The following is a 24,311-nucleotide window of genomic DNA, read 5'->3' as shown; positions in this document are numbered from 1 at the left end:
AACAGTAATGGCAGAAGTGAAAAACATGTAGATTCCACTGTTCTGTTTCACACAGTCACTCTATGGAAACACAACAAAAGATGAATAGGCAGCCGACCTTTGACCTTTCCTTAAACAGAAAGGGTTTAAAAAATGACCACATACCAATATTAAAAATTAAGAAACGATTCTTCACCTCCCTAAATTTAGCTCCAAAAGAAAGAGGCATTAGCCTACAGAAACCACACAAAACCAATTCCAAAACAAAATAATCTTTAATTGGTCCACAAGAGACAAGTGGCAGCTGGAAATGCACATAAACTCCCCGACAACCTCTGCAAATAAACCCTCCCCATGACCTCCCTTCCCCAACCTGCTGCCCTTCAGATATTGCTGAACTACACTTCCCATCATCCCTGAGTATTGGCCGTGCTGGCTGGGTTGAACAACATCCAGAAGGCACCAGGTTGGGGAGATTTGCCTTAGGCTGTGCTGTGCTGCTTCACACCAAAGAAGGAATCAGAATTGGCTTCCCCTTACCAACCCCAAAAGATGTCCATGCTGCTCAAATGGAAGCCCTTCTCGCTTCAAACGAGAGCTTCCGAACTGGCTCTTCAAGCAGCCCTCTGACAATTGACCTTAACAATTTCGGAGATTTCCTTTTTAAAAAAGCTCAATAATTTTGGGGTGTCCTGGTTTTCTGACCCTAACTTCCAGAATAAGAAAAAGGTGCGTTACTTAACAGTCAATAGTGCAATTTGTCCTTTGTTTCATGGCCGTTAGCCTGTAAACACAACGACAGTGGCTTACCCTTTTTGTGGGGGGAAAAGACAAACGGGTTGCCAGCTTCCCTCCCACATTTGACAGCTGTATCACGGAGAGAGAGAACCAGAGGATATAGCTGTTCAAATCATCATCACCATCATCATTATAATGCACAGCAAGAGAAACAGCTGCAGCCTCCACCATCTCGGAAGGGCTCCACCAGGGGAAAGCTTTGTTCCCTTTAAAAAAATAATACAGAGGAGCCTCAATTGGAAAAGAAGTTTGCAACTGTAGGAGGCATTTCAGCATTTTTTTTTTTTAAGAAAACAGTACTTTGTAAATGTAACCTGTTGAAAACAAGACAATGCTTTTTAAAAAAAAAATGAAAGGCAGAACGTATCTTTGGAAAGATGTCTGGTCAAGAGATTGTTGATGAAGCAATACAGTGCAAAGACGCCGTTATATTTTGAGAGGGTAAGAAAGTGAATGTCTGAGGGGACGGAGGACCCAAAATACTACCCATCCCCAAAGCTTATCGCAGGGTGTTTGGCGGGGGAAATGAAAAGACAATTCAGCCTCTCCAGCGTCCCCCAGCGAAAGAAAAACCACAGAACCCTCTTTGGGAAATGGGCACCGTAAACCAGGGACCGGGAACTTGCAGCCCTCGAGATGCCAACAGACTCCGACTCCCAGCAGCCCTTGATCAGGGATGACGACAGCAGCTGGAGTCCAAGTATGTCTAATGGTCCACACATTCCCTGTCCCATTGTAAACACCCCTGTGCTTCTGGAATATTGAGAACTGCTCATATCACGGTAGATTCTTCCAAGTGACAATAATTTCAAGTGGTAGAAAGGGAAACTTCTGGGGAGTGATCCTGATAAGCAGCCGGACTATTGAAACGCACATCCCTCCTCCCTCCAGAGAATACAGGTGGGGGACAATGCAAGTGACCCCACCAGGTAGCACCATCCATCTACCGAGGGCACCCAAACATAGTAAGCAGACCAGAGCATCTTCACCAGGAGATAAATTAAGCCACTGAGACGTCCCCCTGAAGGAAACAGAAGAAACATTCCCCAGAAACAGCTGCATGAAACGCCTCTGGAGTTAAGCTACCAGAAGCCAGTTTGGCCAAGACGCTGAGGGCAACTGTCCACTGACAACACTCAGTTGATGGGTTCGTACTCTGAATAGGGCTTCTTCCGAGAGACGAGGACGGTGATGCTGCCCCCCACCAGGAGCAGCACTGGAGTCCCCAGCCCCACTGCGAGGATTGCGATCACGAGGGGGGAGAACCCGTCCTTGGGGGGCTCGCCGAAGCCAATCAGCGCAGACCTGGAAGGGGTGACAGGTGGGGTGGGGGGAGATTAGAGAAATTGTTAGCCAATACCTCAACTTAATATGGGACACGGGTGGCGCTGTGGGTTAAACCACAGACCCTAGGGCTTGCCGATTGGAAGGTTGGCGGTTTGAATCCCTGCGACAGGGTGAGCTCCTGTTGCTCGGTCCCTGCTCCTGCCAACCTAGCAGTTTGAAAGCACGTCAAAGTAGATAAATAGGTACCGCTCTGGCGGAAGGTAAACGGCGTTTCCGTGCAGCTGCTCTGGTTCGCCAGAAGCGGCTTAGTCATGCTGGCCACATGACCCAGAAGCTGTATGCCAGCTCCCTCGGCCAATAAAGCGAGATGAGCGCCGCAACCCCAGAGTCGGCCACGACTGGACCTAATGGTCAGGGGTACCTTTACCTCAACTTATAGACTCTCTTCTCCCTGCTCTCCATCCACTATCCGTGTGGCGTAGGGGTTAAGAGGGGCCTCCTTTTCCCCACCTGTTTTTTACACAGAGAAAAGAAACCTAGCCCCCCAAGACTGCTTCTCACCAGCTCAGGTAGCTCTTTTCTTGGTAGGCCTCGCTGTCCTCGCTGCCGAAGGAGATGTTGATGGCGGCCACGCCATTGTGCACCTCCAGCTCCTCCCCAAAGTAGGCGTGGGCTATGCTAGGCTGAGGAACCGTGCGATTCTCAGTCTCCAGCTGGTAATACTCGCAGTGGACGGTGTCTTCCCGCTTGGGCTGCAAGGCGCTGTACGCTGCCGTCTTCCACTGGAGGAAGCTGAACCCAGCGCTGTCGTTGCGGGGGACAGAAACCAGCTGGGCCATCTGCTCCAAGGAAAGGAAAAGTGGGCATTCGTGAAATTAGGGCCACATTCATACCATACATTTAAAGCAGGGGTCAGCAACCTTTTTCAGCAGCGGGCCAGTCCACTGTCCCTCACACCTTGTGGGGGGCCGGACTATATTTTGAAGGGGGGGTAAATGAACCAATTCCTGTGCCCCACAAATAACCCAGAGATGCATTTTAAATAAAAGCACACATTCTACTCAGGTAAAAACACCAGGCAGGACCCACAAATAACCCAGAGATGCATTTTAAATAAAAGGACGCATTCTACTCATGTAAAAACACACTGTTTCCCGGACCATCTGTGGGCTGGACTGAGGCGGCAATTGGGCCGCATCCGGTCCCCGGGCCTTAGGTTGCCTACTCCTGATTTAAAGTGTAATGATACCACTGGGGCAACCGAGTCAGATAGGAAGGGTACTACTATTACTACTACTAATAATAATTAGTCAACTTGGGGCAATTGCTCACTCTGTTTGTGTCTGTCTGTCTCTCTCTAACCTACCTCACTGAACTGCTGTAACAACAGAATGAAGCAGGAGAAGCCTGTATGCCACCCTGAGATCCTTGTAGGAAATGGTGGTCTATTTATGTACCATATTTTTCTGTGTATAAGACGAGGTTTTTTTATTATTAAAAATGCTAAAAGTTGGGGATCATCTTATACACGGATAGTGCTGAGGTGGGACGGGCAATTGGTGGCTGCCACAAGCAGGAGATTGTCAGTGGCATTTGGTCTGGTGATTGGTGGCTGCGGCAAGGTCTGCTGGCGATTTGCTGCTGCGGCATTTGGGCGGGTGATAGGCGGCTGCTGGTGGCTTCACCGATGCGTGGGATTGGCAGTGGCAGTCAGGCGGGTGAGCGATTGTTGGCAACCCCCCCCCAAAGCTCACCAACTGTGGGCAATCTTCCCCCATTTCCTCAATTTGGAGTCCCAAAAAATAGGGGTCGTTTTATACATGGGGGCATGTTATACATGGAAAAATACGGTAAATAAATAATTTCCAGGCAAGAGAAATCATAGAGTTGGAAGGGGACCCAAGAGCCCTCTAGTCCTAATGCCCTGCGATGCAGGAATCACAGCTAAGGAATCCCTGGCCGATGGCCATCCAGCCTCAGTTTGGGATTTCAGGGCTAATACCTACCTCCCTGTACCCTCTTAAGCCAGAAGCCACTTTTCCTAACCTCAATACTTGGAGCTAAGCGTGACTAGTTAGCAGGGAAATGACACTCTGCACGCGTTTCAGAGGCGCCCTTTCTGCACAATGCAAGTTTCATGCCCCATATTCATTACCTCGAATATGGTCGGCGTATACTCGTCGTCGATCGAGCGGGTGGATTCCAACTGCTTCTGCCCGCCTCTCTCCTCCACAGTGACGATCTCCAGCGCAAAGCGAGAGCGGTTGCCCCGAGGAGCGACCCCGCGCATGACAAAGTCCACCTTGGAGCTGTTGGCCGTGTGCAGGAGACGCGGGAGCAGGCCGTCGCGGCTGGTCTCTTCATACGCCGTCACCTGGGGAGCAGCGACGGGGACCGCCAACGGTGGAAAGTTGGCTGGTTAGGCAAGAGAGTCTCACAGTGCATGCCCTGCAGTTGCGAGAGACGTGCTGTGGCATAGCTGGATAAAAACAGCCCAGGGTGGAGAAGCCACGGCTGTCCAGGTGTATCAATGGACTGCCAACTCTCATGAGCCCCAAACAGTATGGCCAGTGGAGACAATGGGGGCTGCATCAAGCTACATATGTAGGGCCAAAGGTTCCCCAGCCCTCCTCCTTCAATTCCTTATATTTCAATTCCATTTCAATTCCAGTGGCCCATCTAGTCCAGCATCCTGTTCCCACAGTGGCCAACCAGATGCCCATTATGGGAAACCCGCAAGCAGCACCTGAGCACAAGAACCTTCTCCACTCCTGTGGTTTCCATAGCTGGTATTCATAAGCTTTGCTGCCTCCAAGTATGGAGACGGAGCATAGTCATTACGGCTAGTAGCCATTGATAGCTTTCTCCTCCATGAATCTGTTGAATCCTCTTTCAAAGCCATCCAAATTGGTGGCCATCCCTGCCTCCTGTGGCAGCAAGTTCCATAGTTAAACTATGCGCAGCCACAGATGTTCCCCATGCCCTCCCGAAAAAGTGATCTAATTTAGCATGTTTATTTGACTTGCATCTAGCGAACCAAGTTTGGAAAAAACAAAGCTGCCTTATACAGTGGTACTTCGGGTTACATACGCTTCAGGTTACAGACTCCGCTAACCCAGAAATATTACCTCGGGTTAAGTACTTTGCTTCAGGATGAGAACAGAAATCATGCTCCGGCAGCGCAGCAGCAGCAGGAGGCGCCATTAGCTAAAGTGGTGCTTCAGATTAAGAACAGTTTCAGGTTAAGAATGGACCTCCAGAACTTAACCCGAGGTACCACTGTATTTATTTGCAACTGACACCCATCCATTGTCGAAGAGAGAAAAATTCCACCTTGCATCACTGATTAGATATACGGAATGATCTACAACAGCCCGTCATGACAACACGCAGCAACTGGCTCTCTGACCTGTCGGAGGGGAAGCCACGCCCTTTTTTACCTGGAAGGAGATGCTTCCGTTCCGGAAGGTTCCTCCAGAGTCAGGGCCAACCCCCTGAAACGTCGCTGTCAAAGTAGTCTCGTTCAGCCGGCCATCAAGGCTGTCCCAGGTGAAGTTGGCCAAATCATAGGTAGGGTAGAAACTGCTTGCATTAGCTTTGGAGAGATCTGAGGTCTTTGTGCCGTTGTACTCAAACACCTAGAAACATCCGTGTTAATGTAGGACGAGCCCAGCTGGATTAGGCCAAAGTAGGCCCCATCTAGCCCAGCACCGTGTTCTCATAGTGGCTAGCCAGATGATGCCCAATGTCCTGGAGCAGTTATATTCACACCCCTTTTCTCCCCACTGCTGCCATTCTCGTTCCACCCCACTTGGATGACCCCACACACCACCTCCTGCCTTCATTTCAGACTCCGCAGCCCCCCAAGCTTACCTTGGAAAAGATGACAGCCATGGAATACAAAACGCTTCCAGCTGGCTCGACCTGGATGGCTCCGGAGGGCGAGGGGGAGAGGAGCCGGGTCCAGTTGACGTGGAGACCACTGCTCTGGCTTCTTGTGTAGACCAGCAACACAGTGGGTGCCCCGATGGTACTCCAGACATAATGGATGGTGTCGTTGAGACCCACCGCCCGGACGTGCAGGAGGTTCACGGCAGAGCTGTTCCAGCCCGGGTTATACTCCAGGGAGACCTGGAAATGGGCGTCCCCACCAGGGTGTTAAATCTGCTTCACAAACGCCGGGCAAAGTCATTATTACGTATCTTTAGGCACCAGGCATAAACACTTCTTTTTTGCCAGGCCTTGGGCTTTTCACTAGGTAAAGGGTAAAGGGAACCCTGACCGTTAGGTCCAGTCACGGACGACTCTGGGGTTGTGGCGCTCATCTCGCTTTATTGGCCGAGGGAGCCGGCATACAGCTTCCGGGTCATGTGGCCAGCATGACTGAGCCGCTTCTGGCAAACCAGAGCAGCGCACGGAAACACCGTTTACCTTCCCACTGGAAGTATTTATCTACTTGCACTTTGACGTGCTTTCGAACTGCTAGGTTGGCAGGAGCTGGGACCGAGCGAAGGGAGCTCACCCCGTCGCGGGGATTCGAACCGCCGACCTTCTGATCGGAAAGTCCTAGGCTCTGTGGTCCCTTATGGGCTTTTCATTACCTGTGGCCTAAGAGTGTTTCACTTATTTATTTATTGCATCCCACCTTATTTCTTCCAAGGAGTAGGAAATGGCATACATTGTCCTCTCCTCCTCCCCATTTTTATCCTCACAACAACCCTGTGAGGTAGGTTAGGTTGAGAGAAGCAGTGACTGGCCCAAGGTCACCTAATGAGCTTCATAGCTGAGTGCGGATTCGAATCCTGGTCTTGCCCAGGGTTTTAGTCCAACACTCAACATCTGGGCAATCTTCTGGGAGACTCACACCAGTGCTGGGTGGGGATAGAGGGCACGCAAAAATCCCTCCCAAGGTGTAGAGAACTGTCAGAGAAGAGAGTGTTTTGAGCTTCATTTAGTTTATTTTCAAAGGAAACTACAATCCAAAGCCAACTTAGGATCTAGAAGTTTTGAATTGCAAATCCCTCCTGCCTTTGTCAAAACAACTGGAAGGCAGCCAGCCGGCAATGGCCATTTCAAAACACTGAAATATGACCAGATCAGCATATCTTATTTCCACTGTAAAAAAAAGAACGAACTGAAAGTATTACATAACTGAAAAGCAAGGAATACTTGCCTTACATATCAGCTCACTAAAAACTTCTTCTAGGGTTGACAACTTTTAGAAGTTAAAGAAAAGAACTTCTAACCACATTGGGAAAGGCAGTCCAGGACTGTGTTTATCACTCTGCTTTCTGAGGCACTGTTAGCCCAGCAAATAAGGGCAAATCTCTATTTTAAAAAATATTATGTACTGTGAAACCAAAAGTGATTGTGGAACTAAGGGAAGATCACCATTTTCCTTCCTTGTATTTTTACTGCAGTGAACTTTGGGCCTTGGTTTTAAAAACGTCAATAAAAAGTATTTTTTTAACACAAACAAACCTGTAATTTGCCTCAGCCCAAGCAGCTTAGAGTGGGAAAGCAGGCAATGAGGTTGGAATGTGGGTTTTATTACACCCCGAACACTGACAGGAAATAAATGGATTTGATTCCCTAACTTTGCACCTTGGTGGTAGTGTTTCACCAGGAGAAAAATTAAGTCCCTACAGACTCCTGATCTGGCTTCTAAGCAGGGAATACCAATGCACACATACATATTTTTCACAGGCCAAAGGCAGGATTTGAGAGTCTGAAACTCCTGCTTGGGACCCCTGTTGATCTCCTCACCCTCAGTATAAAAAACAGGGCACCAGAGAAGTCTAACACACTGGTGTCCCATCCAGAGATCAGAGGAACAAGTGGTGATTCCCAGGAGTCAGATTTGGCCCTGGCGCAAGATTTTCGGGAGGCAAAAATCAGACAATGCAGGAACACACTGTCTTCGAAAAGCTCAGAGTCTTGGTTCTAGTTGTGAAACCCAGCTTACAAGATTGGATCTGCCATTTTAAAAACATGCACATGCATCCTTTTTTTGTATTTTAACCCCACACTTCCTCCCAGGAAGCTCAAGGTGGCATATGTATGCCTCTGCTTCCATCTCACCCTCACAACCACCTTATGAGGTGGGCCAGGCTAAGAGGTGGAGAGCTGGCATTGTTTAGTGGACTGAGTGTCAGGCTAGGGGTTCAAATCCCCACTGAGCCATGAAGCTCACTGGGTGACCTCTGCGGCCCAGGCACTTCTATTCTGCCTTGCCCACCTTACACAGATGCTGTGAGGATAACACAGGGGGGGAACCATGCCTTCCTGAGCAGCTGAGAGGAAGGAGGATTAAAATATAAAACAGAAATGGTGACTAGCGCCAAGAGGAATCTTGCAGGGTTTTACGACGGAGCAAGGATTTGGAACTCATAAAAGCACACAGTGGTTAAAAACAACAACTGGCTCCCACTTGGCAGAACAAGATTCAAAGTTGGGTCTTTGAAATGGTTGAAGCCCACATGGAAATCCCCTAGTCCTAAAATCCACCCACAACACAGCACAGTTTTCCTCTCTCTTCCTGTTTTTCTCATTTTCACTGATCATTCTCTCTCCCACCCCCCCACTTTCCTTTCCTTCAACAGGCGTAACAGAGAAAATAAAACATAATAAGTGTAAATTAGCATGTAAAAATAAAGCTTCAGGTGTTGCTGAACTATATTGCCAGGTGGATGGGCAATGGAACCCAACACCTGGAGGACCAAAGGGGCGCCCCATTCCTGGGGTACACAACATTGATCAGGGTCAGCTGCAGCTCAGTGGGTAGACTCGCAGTGGTTCTCAACCTGTGGGTCTCCAGATGTTGTTGGACTACAGTTCCCATAATCCCTGAGCTCTGGTCTTGCTAGCTAGGGGTGATGGGAGTTGTAGTTCAACAACATCTGGGGACCCACAGGTTGAGAAAAGCTGGAGAGCATTTGCTTTGCATGCAGAAGATCCCAGGTGCGATCTCCAATAGCATGTCCAGGTAGGGTTGGAATAGAATCCCTGCCTGAAACCCCGGAATGCCACTGCCAACCGATGCAGGCAATACTGAGCTAGATGGACGAATGGTCGGACTTGGTATAAGGCAACTTCCCATGACACTAGAAGGAGCCAGAGCTCAGAGGGAGAGCACCTGGGTTGTATGTTAAAAGCTCCAAAGTTCAATCCCCAACATCATCTCCAGGTAGGGTTGGAATAGACTTCCTGCCCCAAATCCTGGAGAACCACAGCTGCCAGTCAGTGTAGACAATACTGAGCTAGAAGGAGCATGGTCTGAGTCAGTATAAGGCAGGTAGGGCTGGGAATGTCCCCTGGCCAGAACCCAGGAGAGCTGCTGCTGCCAGTCAGTGCAGGCAACACTGAGCTAGATAGACCAATGCTCTGACTCTGCATAAGGCAGCTCCCGAGGCTCCTAGCCTTTGCCAACCTGCCCGTCCACCAGATGTTTTGGACTACAGCTCCCATCAGCCCCAGCCACCATGAGCCAGCCCAGGCTGGCAGCGGCTGACCTCACCCAGCCCTCAAACATCCCTTAGAAATAAATCTCCTCCAAGGAGGGCATCCACCCACCGGCCCCTGGGCCGTCCTACCTTCCTCTTATACCCGGCGGGATCCCCTGCCCGGCTCCCCACCAGCCACAGGAGGGGCAGCCAGACCCAGCCGCCGCCGCCGCCTGCCAGCATGTTGCTCCTCCAACTGCCAGGGCTGCAAGACCACGTGACGCCTGCAGCTGATCATTCCGGTTCATTCTTAAAAAGGGAGGAGGCTCTTAAAGGGGCCGCTGCGTGGAGGAGTCGGCTTGCTGGGTTTCTTTTCTTGGGAGAGAATGGAACGGAACCCGGATTCTTGCAGCAGAAGGAAAAGCACGGAGGCTTGTGGACCAGAATAACAGTGTCATGCTGCATGTCCCACATCCTGGCCTCACAGTGGCTAACCAAATGCCTCCCCAAAACTCCCGTTTTTTTGCTTTCTTTTCTGTATTCTGTAGGAAGCAACACTTTACCCTGTATATGTAAAATACTGTAAAGTGCTTCACACAACTCATAAACTATGGAAGTTGCTCCCACTGGAGGCAATGATGGCCACCAACTTGGATGGCTTTGCCTGGTTCTCAACTACAGCTGTTCCTGGGCAGGGATAGTTTGATCACTGTATGCCATGCATTGGTAACTTCAAGGCTTGATGTGGGGCTGCCCTTGGGTCTAGTTCAGAAGCTGCAGCTGGTGCAGAATCTGTCAGTCAGAATGCTGGTGGGGGCATCTGGCCAAGAACATGGGATATCTTTGTTTGGCTGCCTATCTTCTTCCAAGCCAGATTAGTTTACAAAGTTCTGAACTTAGGTCCAGGTTACCTTATATATACCCCAGCTCCACCAGAGATCATCAGCAGAAGCATCATTGGCCATTCCCTAAGTTGGTGAGGCTCATTTGCAAACAAGAAACGGCCTTTAATTTTATCAGCCTAGTATTGTGGGATACTCTTGTTAATAAAGACGCAGCAGGTGCCTTCTGCTTCAACTTTTAAATGCCTTTGAAGTTTTCTATTTCACCAGGCCTATGCAGGTAATTAAGAGTACATGATGTGTTTTAAACTTGTTTATATGGTTTTTACATGGTATGCCTCTGAAGACAGTTTGGAAACTTCAGCCAGTGCCAGGTTGCTCTCTGGGGCAAGACAGTTTGAGCATATTATACCAATCCTGGGCTGACTGTACTGGCTACCAATTCGTTTCTGGGATGTTTGTAAATTGTTCTCCAACATCTGCAGGTCACGTCAAACTGGATGTAGGTTGTTGTTGTTTAGTCATTTAGTCGTGTCCGACTCTTCGTGACCCCATGGACCAGAGCACGCCAGGCACTCCTGTCTTCCACTGCCTCCCGCAGTTTGGTCAAACTCATGTTTGTAGCTTCTCGTCCTCTGTCGTCCCCTTCTCCTTGTTCCCTCCATCTTTCCCAACATCAGGGTCTTTTCCAGGGAGTCTTCTCTTCTCATGAGGTGGCCAAAGTATTGGAGCCTCGGCTTCACGATCTGTCCTTCCAGTGAGCACTCAGGGCTGATTTCCTTCAGAATGGATGCATTTGATCTTCTTGCAGTCCATGGGACTCTCAAGAGTCTCATCCAGCACCATAATTCAAAAGCATCAATTCTTCGGCGATCAGCCTTCTTTATGGTCCAGCTCTCACTTCCATACATCACTACTGGGAAAACCATAGCTTTAACTATACAGACCTTTGTTGGCAAGGTGATGTCTCTGCTTTTTAAGATGCTTTCTAGGTTTGCCATCGCCTTTCTCCCAAGGAGCAGGCGTCTTTTAATTTCATGACTGCTGTCACCATCTGCAGTGATCTGCAGGTATATATATGCAATTAGGACCACTAAGGAAGACTTGAGGATCAAAACGCATTTGCTAACATTTTTATGTTCAGTAGTTGTATGTTGCATGAACAACGGGGTCTCTATGATTGTGGGGCCAGCACTGTGGAGTGCCCTCTCATATGGCCACCTCACTATATGCCTTCTGGTGTCTGGTGAAGATCTGGCTTGTTTAAGTTGTGCTACACTGGGGAAAACTAAACTGGCACTCTGTTCTGCTTACCAGTTCTGTAATGGTTTCATCATACCTTTGATATGGCATCAATTATTAATATTGCTTGATGTTAACTGTTTGGAATTCCCTTAGGGGAGGAAAAAATGGACATTTTCAAAAATATTTGACTGTATCAATCAGGTGCTTAAGATACATGCACAAGACAGACGAGTATGGCTGTAGCCCTTGCCCAAGGCAAGCCTGGCTATGCTGGTGCACAAAGTGTGAAACTGCTCCAAAGCAGCTGGATTTGAGACCACACCACAGAAAGAAGTCTCATTACAGCTATGGACAGGAAGAAGTGACAAAGAAAATTGATCTATGAATGTGGTGACATTTTTATTAATAAAGCCACAAAGAAGCTACAGTATACGTTTAAATAAAGCGTCAGTGTCTCCTTAACAGAATGGGGGTAACCAACGCATCATTGGCCTTCCTTTTTTCTCTCCGCTTGAAACAAATTGGTATTTGGACACTGACTGCCCTTGAACCCAGGTGGGGGAGGGGAGAGAGAAGAAAAGCAGCACTCAAAATCAATCCAGGTGGTTTCCATGTCCAGCTATCCCAGCGCATGGCTTTCCCTATAGCTCTTTCCAAACTCCACAAAGTTACTCTTGGGGTCCATCTGGGGCTCCAGGCTGCTGCTGGCTTTGATCATCTCCTTTCTTCTTATGGCCCGAAACAATGTCATCAATACGCAGGAGGAGGACAGCAGTCTAAGGTGGAGAAAACTTATTTTCAGTAAGAACAATAATCTTGGGAGAGGCAGAATTCCCATCCTATACTCCTGTGATTTGTAAGATAACACAAGTTGCCAACTGGTCTTTATACTATGGCTGTATACACACCATACATTTAAAGCACTGCCCCCAAAGAATCCTGTGAACTGTAGCTTGACAAGGGGCACTGGGAATTGTAGCTCTGAGGGGAAAACTACAGCCCCCAGGTTTTGTGTGTGTCTGTACTTTAAATACGTTTGTGGAATCTGAGACATAGAACTTTAAACCTAGTACAATGTTGGCTCCAGGAATTGCATCGAAGCTCAGATTCTATCGAAATGCCCAATTTAATCTTGCATGATCCTAGACTTTCTCCTTGGTGTGCCCAACACCAACATATAACTGGATGATCACCATTCATTTTTTTCACCCACTTCACAAGCATCAATTAGAACACTGTTTTTACCATATTGGCCTGAATATAAGCCACACACCCCAATTCCGCCAATGCGGAATATAAGTGACCTTATATTTGTGACCTTATGCGGTGTACCGCCCGCTGCTCCCAAACCTTCCCTGGCAGTCGGGGGGGGGGGGGGGGAGAGGCCGCCGGCAAAGTGACAGGGCTCTCATCCCCCAGAGAGCAGCCAGGAGCATGGGGCAATGGCGTGCAGCCCGCCCGCCGCTCCCAAGCCTCCGCTAGGGGAGGGGGGGAGACCGCCGGCAAAGTGATGCAGATCCCCCCCTCCAGAGAACAGCCGGGAGCATGGAGCAGCCACGCTCAACCTGCCCGCTGCTCCCAAGCCTTCCCAAGCTGCCTAAGGAAGGGGGAAGGTGGAAAGGCCGCCAGCAAAGCAGCCCAGCTCCCCCCCCCCCACAGGAAGTAGCCTGGTTATATATATTTTTTTCTCCTCCCCCTTCAATTTTAAAGGTGAGGCTTATTTGCGGGTGCGTCTTATATTTGTGCCAATATGGTATATTTTATAGATTACAGCATGTCCTAAGACAGGTGGGGACATGAGTTTAAAGAGATGGGCAACTAAACTAAAAATATAATGCATCCAAGAAAGTCAGACTAGCAAATTAGGCCGTCTTTTCACTCTCATTATCAAACTTAACCCAAAATATATAAAAGGGTTTTCCAAAGATGTTCAACGTGACTGAATAACCTGTTGGCCTCCAGCTCCCAACAGCTAGCATGGCCAACACTCGGGCATTATGTGAGATGTATGTAGTCTGAAGGGCTACAGGTTCCCTGTGCCTGATCAACAGGCTTAGAGAAGCAAAGTCGTGGGGCAGCCAGTAAGAATTCTTTCAGTGCTCTTGTATGAACATGGCACATAGCAGCAGACTGCAGAGGGAAGAAAGCATTCTCCCAGAAGAGAATTTTGGAATAAAAATTTCACTTGCAATGAACAAGGCAGACTTTACACCCACTTCTTGCCACAGACCTCTTTTGGCAGGGTAGTGAAAACTTTGGCTTCTGTGTAATCAGGCATGTGGTTTCTCTCTTACCTCTACAGCTGTCTTGTAGGTCTGCAGCTTGACAGACAAAGGCTCCCATATACCCAGCTCCTTCATGTCTGCCAAGGCTCCAGTCTCCCCATTTACTCCCCAGGTCTGACTGCCTTCCTGGGTGTGCTTGGCCTGTAAGCAACAATAGAAAGTCCTGATGCAATGCAATATCAGAAATGCCCGATTTCTACTTATTGATTCAACTGAACAATCCAGTTGCCACCCCACCAATACCACGCTTCTGTAATGAAAGTTCCAAAGGTCATGAAGCAGCCCTGTGACCATTCCTAAAGGACTCCCATCTACTCAGCTCATGCTCACTCCCCGCTGATTTAACATTTGAGGTTCAAAACTCACAATCTTTTCTGGAATGATTTCTAGGGGCCTCTGAGCAGACAGTATCATTTCTACTCTGCACAGAGCACCTAGCACAATTCTTGCTTTTGACAATCTTCAGCTATTAGCGGCAAGGACAAAAGGAGAGGAATCAGAGCAGAACAGCAGCAACAGCAAACACATCCCTTACCCGTAGTGAAGTGAGTGTGCGGATGGTACTAGCGCCACAGTTCTGAATCAGGGTCCTGGGAATGACTTCTAGGGCCTGGGCAACTGCACGGTAGGGCCACTGCTCCACCCCAGTCATGACCTTCGACCTCTCTGTCAAGGAATGAGCAACGGCCATCTCAGAAGCACCACCTCCCGGCACCAGTTGAGCATCAATCAGGACATTCCGACAGACCTGCATGGCGTCCTGGAGGTTGCGCTCCACCTCCTGCAAGAAAGGGGAAGAGGAGAGAGTGCAAAGGTTCACATTTCATGCCACAATGCTTAGCAAACCGGTGAACATTTCAAAGGGGAGATGGCTGTGGAAACAATAACTAATGAAATACGGAAAGCCTCTCGCGAAGCACCCACAGAGGAGGCTGCTTGGTGCAGGCGTCACTGTTTTCACCTTGCCTTAGACAAAATCCACCGAGCACAGGCAATTCCAAGGCATTTCTCTATAAGGAGCAACAGAATGCGCCAACTATTCCTGATGCAGAAATACACACAGAACACCCACAGGGACTAACTTTCCCAAGGACAGGCTATTCACACTCATTACTCTAAAAGATAAACCTTTTTATTCTTAACTGAATTTTTCTCCTGCCCTTCCTGAAGGATCTCGGGGCAGCAAACACACCAACATTTCAAAAACAAAAAAGTTTTAGGACTACACTCAAAGCAAGTGCCAACTTTAATTCTGAAAACAAACAGTGCACATAGAGCCATCAGGAGTTTGAAAGATATTAAGTTTCAGAGAGCTTCTTGGAAGTGATCTAGACTAGCCATCCTCAATCTGCTGCTCTCAAGATGTTTTCGACTACAACTCCAATCATCCTTGACCGTTGGCCATGCTGGCTGGGAATAACAGGAGATATCCAAAATATCTGAAGGGCACCATGTTGAGGAAGGCTGGACTAGATGTTCCAGAGGGTTCTTTTAAACTCTTGACATTCAAAACAGGTTGACATAGATTTGGATCATCTTTAAGTGATTCCATTCCAGAGCCACATCTCTCCTGTCTCCCCAGAAAAAAAAAAAGCCCTGAACAAAAGTTGTTGCCTATCTGTCTCCTATTAATGACTGGGTGCTTACCGCCAGAATCTCTTTGCTAGCGCCCCGGAGCATAATGGTGCAGGCCTTGGGCTCCTTGCACTCAGTGATGAATGTAAAGTACTCGTCCCCAATTTTCTTCACTTCAAAAAGTCCTGCCCCAGTTCCAACATCCTCCTCACGCAGTTCATCTGGGCGGCTGACAATACGAGCCCCGCAGGCCCTGCAGAAAAAGAGCAAAAGACACAACTCCAGTGCTGTAGCTCCACACCTGCATCCAAGACTCTTCCTTGGAGGACAGGCATTACCAACAGTTTCATTTTCTTGCTAGTGGATAATTCTGAAGAGGGGAAAACTGGGTCTCGGAACCGCTGGGAAATTGTGTCCTTATCTGCTCTTCAGAGGATTGGCAACCCTTCCTTCAGGACACAAATCAAGCTGGCATCTAATCAGCTGCATGCCTAGCCTCTCTGCCTGGTTTCAGATAAGTTTGCAGTTTTGAAGGCCAGGCAGTGAAGTTTCCTCCCCCAACCATCCGTGTTTCCTACTAGTGATATCAGGAAGCTTCTAATCCCTTACTCCCCCCCACAGCTGGCTTAAGGCATAAAAGGAAGTTTCCAGAACTTAAGCATTCTCCCACGCTTCCAAATTTTCCCCAAAAGATATATACAATCCTGACTAAACAGACAGAACATCAGAGCTTTCATCCTCAGCCAGCATGTAGTAACAAGGAGGGAAAGTAGAAGAATATCTGGCTTCTCACCACTATGCTCTGCCCTGGGCTAAGATAGCTGCTACCCTAAAGATTAAAAACAAACTGATGGAATGCAGAAGAAGAGAAAGCACCCTTGGCATGCCATCAAAAACATGTTCATTCACTTCAACATTACCAGCTTGTATTGATAAAAAAATCAAAACCAAAAATCAGTGTTGCAATCACCTCGCAATCCGGTTATTGTCAGTTTTCCTCACCCGGCGTATGGCTGTGATATTGGCTCTCATTAGGAAATGTTGTGCCAGGTCTGAAAACAAAAAAATATTAAGTACAATGCAAAGGCAGGGAGGTGAGAAGATTTTAATAACCAGATGTTTACCCACAGAAACACTTTGGTGTTTACCTGAGATTCCCTTCTCTGTGATGATGAGATCTGGTTTGACCTTGATCAAGTGCTCGCACATCTGATGAATAAACTCCTCCTCCATCTGCAGAATGCGAGCAAAGTCCTCCTCACGAGTTATTTCAATGTCAGTCTGCATAAAAGAAGACAAGTGAGATTTATACTCCACTGGGCATACTTGGTTCTTTCATAAACTTTTGCTTATTTCGTTATTTGCTGCCTTTTAGGCCGAAGCATCCTCCACTAACTGGAAAGTTAAATATGCATCCTCTACTAACTGGAAAGTGTATCTCCTGACCACTTTGACAATATATAATGCTTATAATTCTCTTAAAAGAATAAGAGGTACATAAAATGGTGGGTCAACTTTTCCCAACCTGATACCCTCCTGATGTTTTGGACTATGACTTCCATCAGCTTCAGCCAGCACACTGAGAGTTAGCTTTACCTTCTAAGGTACAAGAAAACATAAATCCATCAATGGAGACTGCTGAGGGCATGATGAGCCTGTATCATTTGATCACAAATTATAATCTCAATTATTGTTTAGATGGCTAGCTCTTTCTTTCCTTTCTTGTATCTTGAATTGTATCTTTTGTATCTGAACTGATAACAATAAGAATACAATGTTTAAAAAGATGTGAGAAGTGCTTGGGTTCAACTCATTCCAGCCCTCAGCACTAAAGAGCAGATGAGACTTGCAGCCCAACATACCTGACTCTCGCCTTTCTTGTACTCCAATGAGCAATCCAGCAAGATGATGCGGGGGTTCTTGATGGTGCGACGCATCCGGGGGTGAGTGATGTCTTTATTGATCATGACCCCACGCAGGACACATGAATCCTCAATAAAGCCACCGGGAATCTGGATGAGGCAAAGAGGACACCCACAAGTCAGGAACAAGAGAAAAGTGGGGGAAAGGCAATCTCTTTTGTATTTGTTGCTACGAAGGCATGTAGGTGGTAATGCTTTTGGATGTGTTTTATTAGAACCTTCCCTTTGTTTTGATTGTATATATGCGGTTTAGTCATGCTGGCCACATGACCTGGAAAACTGTCTGTGGACAAACGCCGGCTCCCTTGGCCTGAAAGCGAGATGAGCGCCGCAACCCCATAGTCGCCTTTGACTGGACTTAACTGTCCAGGAGTCCTTTACCTTTTATGTTTTGATATATTATAAACTATGCTTTAAACAATATTCTGACTCTGAGAGCAAGGCTCTTCCACACTTGAAAGCAAATATGACCTCAGAAGGATCAATCTATATTCATTCTCTGTATTTTGGTTTGTTTATTTCACAAATGTAAGATGGTGTCAGTGATTCCTAAGGGGCTTCAAATACTTTTCTTCCAGGCCTTCAAAAAGCAGTACATTTTTTCCCTTTGTACCTTTTCTACTTTGGCATATTTCTTGATGTCGATTTCCTTCCTGCCATTCTCTTCAAACTCCACTGTCCTGACTGCATCGAGGGCAATGGTGCAGGCCAGATCTGACCAGCGACTGATAGCCTTTGTGCTGATGGCACTGTTGATTATTTTAAGCATGGCTTCTCGGTTGCCAATGTCGACTGGAGTGCTGCAAAAACCAAGCATAAAGCATGTCATCCAGAAGACAAACAGAATAGAACTTTACGCAGTTCACTGCTGGCTGAGCGTGCTAGTAGACTTTGGGGATAACCAAAGACCAAATCAAAGCACACTTGAAGCAGATTGGATGGTCATGAAGTTCTCTGCAACTGCCCCAGCTACATGTTTCAACTTTATTTTGATTTGTAATGCTTTGCTCTTATCAAAGATGCTTAAACCAAGTCAAGTATTTCATCTACTCCAATACTGTCCATTGTGACAACAGAACTTCAAGATCTCAGGCAGAGAACCCTGGGACCTTCCACATGCAAATAATTTAGTATATCATGTAAATAAGGGTCCCTCCTCAGAAAGGAATAGACAGGGAACAAATGTGAATTTGCACCTTGATGCACAAACACTTGGGCAAAGTGATGATCACAACTACTCTTGCATCACTTCTACCTAGCTCTGGGCTTTTCATTTGCCTTTCTGTCACATCCGTCGGGTGTCCAGAGATGGGTCATCAGATCACCTGCCCACCCACCATATTCCCTTCTACTTTTCAGCTTCCCTGCTCACCTGATCTTTTTCAGAGCAGTGATCATGTCATCCAGAGCTTTTCGGTATGCACTAATGATCACTGTTGGGTGCATCTGCTGCTCAAGGAAGTGCTCTGCAACTGACAACATCTCACCAGCTAAACAGCAAACAGAGAGCAGTTAATGAGGATTTCTGCAACCAACTGCAATGCTTCTGAATTGCACACAGTAATGAACTACAGTTAGCACAAGTTATGGCCAGTGACACAAATTAGTCAGAGCCTCTCAAGACCTTTATCCCCAGGTCTCCCCCAATGATCGCTCTGCCAGCTGGCAAAAACCAGAAGTGTCGTCAATTCCAGGCATGGAGGAGAAATAGTTCCTTTTGACAGCAAGTGACTCACAGTGGGCCAAGACAGAAGTATTGAGCTAGACTGTCGCTAATAATGCTAGACTATCTGATTCTTTCATGTTACAAGCTCTATCTAGGTTTGCTCTCTTGAGAATGGATCATATTGGGGAGAGCCAACACCTTTTCATGTTAAATTGGCTTCATTAATATGCAAGCACCTATGAACATGTTGTTTTTTTTACAAAGAGCTGGCAAATCCAAATAGTACCCCCCACCATTTAACATAGGGTCAAAGCCAGAGAGATTCTCCTGCATGTCCCATTGAAATGAAAAGGATCTGTGAAACAGAATCACAATGCTCTTGTGTCCAGATCCCATTCATTCAAATAACAGGTGGCGTCCAGTGTTCAATATTTCTACTGTCTCCAACACAATGATACCCACAACACCTCAATAGAGGTGAATCATTTGTGGCCATTTAACACACCAACATGCTTCTCTGATTTACGGTTTCTTTTGTGCAGGCAGGCATACAAGAGCATACACAGAGTGATCTTACCAAGTATAATCACAGATGTGGTCCCATCGCCCACCTCTTCATCCTGAGTGCGGCTGATTTCAATCATGGACTTGGCAGCTGGGTGCTGGACCTGAATCTGTAAAGGGAAGGAAGGAAGGACTCATGAACAAACCTTGCATTCTAGAGCACTCCTGCTCCCTTATTGAAACCTCCTGAAACACCAGGGGGTCTTGAATTAGACCTACATAGAGATGGAATGGGATTACAGGACAGGGTTTAATGCTTCACTATATTGGCCGTGCATCCTGTTCCCAAAAGGGAACAGGATCATACAGCCAAGGCAGCAGGATTAATCCCTATTTCATCTGGTGAGCAGAGTTTAAAGCACTTCCCAAAAGCACTGTTTGAAGCAGATTGCACACTTTTCCTTCGAGTGGACAAGAGAAGCGTGCAAGTTGCTTCAAACAGTGCTTTTGAAAAACAAGGTAAGGCAGCCCCTATACTCCTGTTTCAGGTGGAATAAGAGCATGAAGGCTGCCCTAAAGTGCTTCTCAAAAGCCATTTTGGCTGTTAAAGTTAATTTTGGGGCATTCCCATTAAGAGGCACTTCCCACCGTTCAATTTCACAATTCTTCAAATCATATGTGGCAAGACAGACTATATATTTATTTCTTAGGTTGTGCCTGCCTTTTGACTAAGCCCTAAGAAACTACAGCTCCTGTGAGCACCAAGGAGACTTACTTCTCTAAGAATAGCGTTGCCATCATTGGTCATAACTATGCCACCCATTGGGTCCAACAGCATCTGCATTGGAGATTTAGAAACACTTATTTCAGATTACATGGAATGCAATATCAACAAAAGAAGATGTGTATTCAGATTCTCTCTTTACTGTGAATTAATGGAGCAATGATGGGAAAAAGTATTCTCACCTTCATCATGGCCCTTGGTCCTAAGCATGTTCTGATGATATCAGCAATGGTCTGAAATGGAAGGAATTGATAAGGCAACATGATTTTAAAAGAAAAGCTTAGGTACATCCTTGATACTTATGCGCTGAATTTCAGAAACATTATGAGACACAAAATTAGCTACTGCCTGTCAACTGTAAGCCTAAACATGCTGTGATACTATGGAATATTCATAAACATTCCAACATCTGCAGAGCAAGCTGTTGCCAACAGAACACTTAAAAACAGGTCATCTTCTGTGCAGGGAGGAAAAAGATCTGTTTGGCTAGGAGACAGGAGAACTGTGTGCTACTGAAAGGAAGTGAAAAGACAGTGAACTCTGGAGACCATGGGGAAAAGGTAATTAGATATTATTATGCAAAGGCTTGACAGTTTGTTGCATCAAATATTAAATCAGCAGCCTTCAGTCTTTTCAGACCCAGGATCCAACTTTAACCCAAAACTTCAATGAGGAACGACTTCTATTTTTTTGTGTTTGTGTGTCTGCCCGTCGTCTCTTTTTAGACTAAACAAATATAGAAGAAGGAATGCTGGCAGGAGAGCTTTGTGTCCTTGATGAAACTTTCTTTAGTAGGCAATGGTTAAAAGTAAAAAAGTGTTACCCTCTTTTTATCTGGTCACCACCCACTCCTGTGTGCACTTTTAACAGGCTGTCTTTCACATCCCCAATGCATTTTACAGAAAAATATACCTTAGCAGCATTAATATTTCCGGTCTGGACTTTTCTGCCAGTCTCTCGCTTTGTGTTCTGACCTAAAGCAAACAGAAAAACAATAATGAAAATCATCTAATACAACTCGTTCACAAAAATGCAGGCTCTCTTTCTTAAAATTTCTTTTGTAGGCCTCCCATTTTCACCCTAACTACTTCTTTCGTTCACATTCATTCCTCCTTGTTTTCCTATTCCCTCTCCACCACGGGACTTTAGAATGGGCCCAGTGCAATAATAATCTGTGACTTCTGCCACAAATAGCACATTCCTATGCATGCTTAATCAGACATTAATCCCACCATATTCAATGAGAAGTATTCTCAGGTAAGAATGCATAACAGCACAGCATAGGTAAATAAAGCATGTCTGAAAGGAACAGAAATGGAATATTACACAATTTGTAGCAGGCAATGTAGGAAATCACTTCTCTAGTAACCAAATCAATCATAACCAACCAACCCTAAATGGCAATATAGTTGCTTGTGATGTTCCTGCACTAGCAAGGCTTCTGGAATACCCATTTTTGTCTTAAGGGCTACATGGCATATTATTCCCCCCCCCAACAATGGTCTAGAATGTTCAAATGCTAATGACAGAACATCTTTACTGCAACAACTCTACAATCGGCATACCACAGTAAAAACTGTTACTAATTGGGGGTAGTTACTTATTATTATTATTTATTTCATTTATGAGTTCTTTCCCATGAGTCCTCCTGACTAAACATGCAGTTGAAACAATTTGCAGTTAAGCAGTACAGTATATAAATTGTTAAATGTGTAAAATAAACACACATTGCTAATTGCTAAGTATCTACTTTCTCTCTATACATATTAATGTTCATATCTATATCTATCTATCTCTTTAAGAAAAGGGCCCTTTAAGAAACAGTTTGCAGTCAGACAGCTACAATCTCCATTCCCTACACCCCAACAAAGACAGGAAGTTATATTAAAACATCCAATAACTATGACAAGCAAGGAAAGGGCTATCACTGGCTTATTCAATTTTCAACTACATTCATTTGACTCTAGGGAGAGACCAAGGGAAACCTAACTCCTGTTGTCAATGACATGGGAATGTATTGTATGATATTTGAGCCTGCAACAGAAAGCTGATTTAGGGAACTCTCTCAACACACACACTTTAAGCGTATCCCCATTTCAGATATTTACTCCTGCCATCTCCACAACCCTGCTATCTGCTGCACACATGTGGCGTGTTCTGCACCAGAAATCCACACCCATATTTGGAAACTCTTTCTATCCACTCCGATAGTGTGTCAAATCTCACTTTGATTCTCCTTTTATGAATGAAAGGAGGATCCAACAAGATCAATCCAATAGTAGAGCAAAGAATCTAGTAATCAGAACAAAATAGCAAAACCAGTCTACTGAGAATATTTTTTTAAAGGAGGCAGGGCAGTAGAACCGAGGACATGGACATCAGGAAAAGAACAGAAGAATCAACAGAGTCAAGACACCAACATTAATTCCTAGTTCTGTGTGCTGCCTTAGGCATCTTAAAATGAAGAATATTATGAGTAAAGTGTGAGGGAACAGACAGTGATAAAATGTGAAGCAAGGCAGAATTCAGTGAAACAAAGGTGGGTAGGAAGAAGAGGTGTTTAAAACAGCGGGAGAATAATTATTGGGGGGGGGCATATTTGAGGAGACTGATGAAGGGAGCACCCTCCACGCAAACAGCTTACTGACAAGAGAAGGCACATCCACAATATACGCCCAGCTTGAAACACAATGGGGTACAGCAGATCAGGACCCTAAACCCTATTAAGGCTCATAGTAGCTCAACCTAATACATTATTATTAACTGGGAAGGCAGGAGGCAGCATGTAAGAAGCAGGAAATTATGGGGAAGATTTAGTAGAAGCCCCCCCCCATATACACTTTTTGAGTATGGAGGGGGGTGTTAAATGAAATGGAGCATTCTGGGAGGGGTTTGGAATGATCAGGAGAAATGCCCAACACATACTTTCGGGGGGATGGGGAAGATACAGAATTTAGGAAATTTTGGAAGAATGTGAAACAGGGCAGAATTCAGTGAAACATAGGTGGGCCGGAGCAAGAAGTGTTTTAATGCAGCAGGAGAAAAATTATTTGAGGGGCAACAAAAAGGCCTCTTAATAGGCACTTTTTTGGGAGGGGGGAGGGTATAAATGAAGGGGAACAGGAAAGGTTCCTATTACACACTTGGTTTTTTGTGGGAGGGGGACAAAACAGGAGTATCAAGGAATGTAGGTGGTTAAGGGGGGAAGGGGGTCTACATAACATACTTTCCAGGGAGGGTGTCCAGAGATAAAAGAGGCGGGATATATTTAAATTATGGGGCATATTTATTATACAGTCGGGGAGGCGAGACAGGAGCAACCAGGAATGTTGGGGTTCAGTTTATACTGGGGGGGGAGCTAAAGGAGGCAGAGCATTATATGGGGAATTTAGTACGAGGGGGCAATAAGAAGGAGTGGTCTCCAACATATATTTTCTGTGCATATCTGAAAAGAGATATTATGGGAGGGAATTGGGGAAGGGTGAGGTAACCGAATTAAGGGGGTTTTCTGAGGGGGGGTCTTCGTGAGGTGGCAGAGGAGGGGCGGGGTCCATGGAGGGGCTCCTCTCACCCACCCCTCTTTCCCTCAGACTCACTGAGCACGAGGACGGGGCGCTGGCCCATCATCTTCACGACGACGCGTGAGGGAAGCCGGCGCGGAACCTTCTGGAGGAGGAGAAAGGAAAGGAAAGGGAGGGGGGAAATGCCGTTTCACCGCGCCCGAACAGCCTAAATTGACTGCTGCGGCTGCACAGCCAATCAGGGTTGGAGGCGCCTCAGCCGCCACCAATGAGGAAGCGGGCTCTGCCACCATGGCCCCGCCCACCCCTCTTCCACCAAGATCGGTTGATAGGACAACGGACTACTCACGCTCTCCCCCCCGCCCCGCCCTTCGCGTAGCGCGTGCGGCGCTTCACTACAAAACGGAAAAAGCAATGCGCTTGCGCGTCGTCTTCCTTATTCACTCTGCCCCCGCTGGACG

The 24,311-nt window shown here is 46.6% G+C and overlaps 2 protein-coding genes across 2 annotated transcripts; both read right to left on the bottom strand.

Moving 5' to 3' along the window:
* Positions 1–235: 235 nt before the first annotated feature.
* Positions 236–9,792, bottom strand: GLMP (glycosylated lysosomal membrane protein). Its single transcript, XM_083592036.1, has 7 exons — positions 9,657–9,792; positions 5,938–6,195; positions 5,505–5,702; positions 4,220–4,438; positions 2,626–2,903; positions 1,933–2,082; positions 236–983 (listed from the first exon to the last, which is right to left on the bottom strand). The coding sequence occupies exons 1-7, from the start codon at positions 9,747–9,749 to the stop codon at positions 908–910; spliced, it is 1,272 nt and encodes a 423-aa protein (XP_083448162.1). The 5' UTR covers positions 9,750–9,792; the 3' UTR covers positions 236–907.
* A 2,175-nt stretch (positions 9,793–11,967) lies between these two features.
* CCT3 (chaperonin containing TCP1 subunit 3) lies at positions 11,968–24,260 on the bottom strand. The gene is made up of 14 exons (XM_083592018.1): positions 23,926–24,260; positions 21,242–21,303; positions 20,512–20,562; positions 20,321–20,383; positions 19,619–19,715; positions 18,748–18,865; positions 17,989–18,175; positions 17,316–17,465; positions 16,602–16,734; positions 16,424–16,505; positions 15,526–15,706; positions 14,414–14,659; positions 13,888–14,019; positions 11,968–12,369 (listed from the first exon to the last, which is right to left on the bottom strand). Exons 1-14 carry the CDS (start codon positions 23,954–23,956, stop codon positions 12,262–12,264), a joined length of 1,641 nt encoding a protein of 546 aa, XP_083448144.1. The 5' UTR covers positions 23,957–24,260; the 3' UTR covers positions 11,968–12,261.
* Positions 24,261–24,311: the final 51 nt, after the last annotated feature.

This window comes from Podarcis filfolensis (genome assembly GCF_964270895.1).
Source record: "Podarcis filfolensis genome assembly, chromosome: 16".
Taxonomy (NCBI): Eukaryota; Metazoa; Chordata; class Lepidosauria; order Squamata; family Lacertidae; genus Podarcis; species Podarcis filfolensis.
Note: the sequence above shows the minus strand (reverse complement) of the source record. Positions and strands in the feature narration are given on the sequence as shown.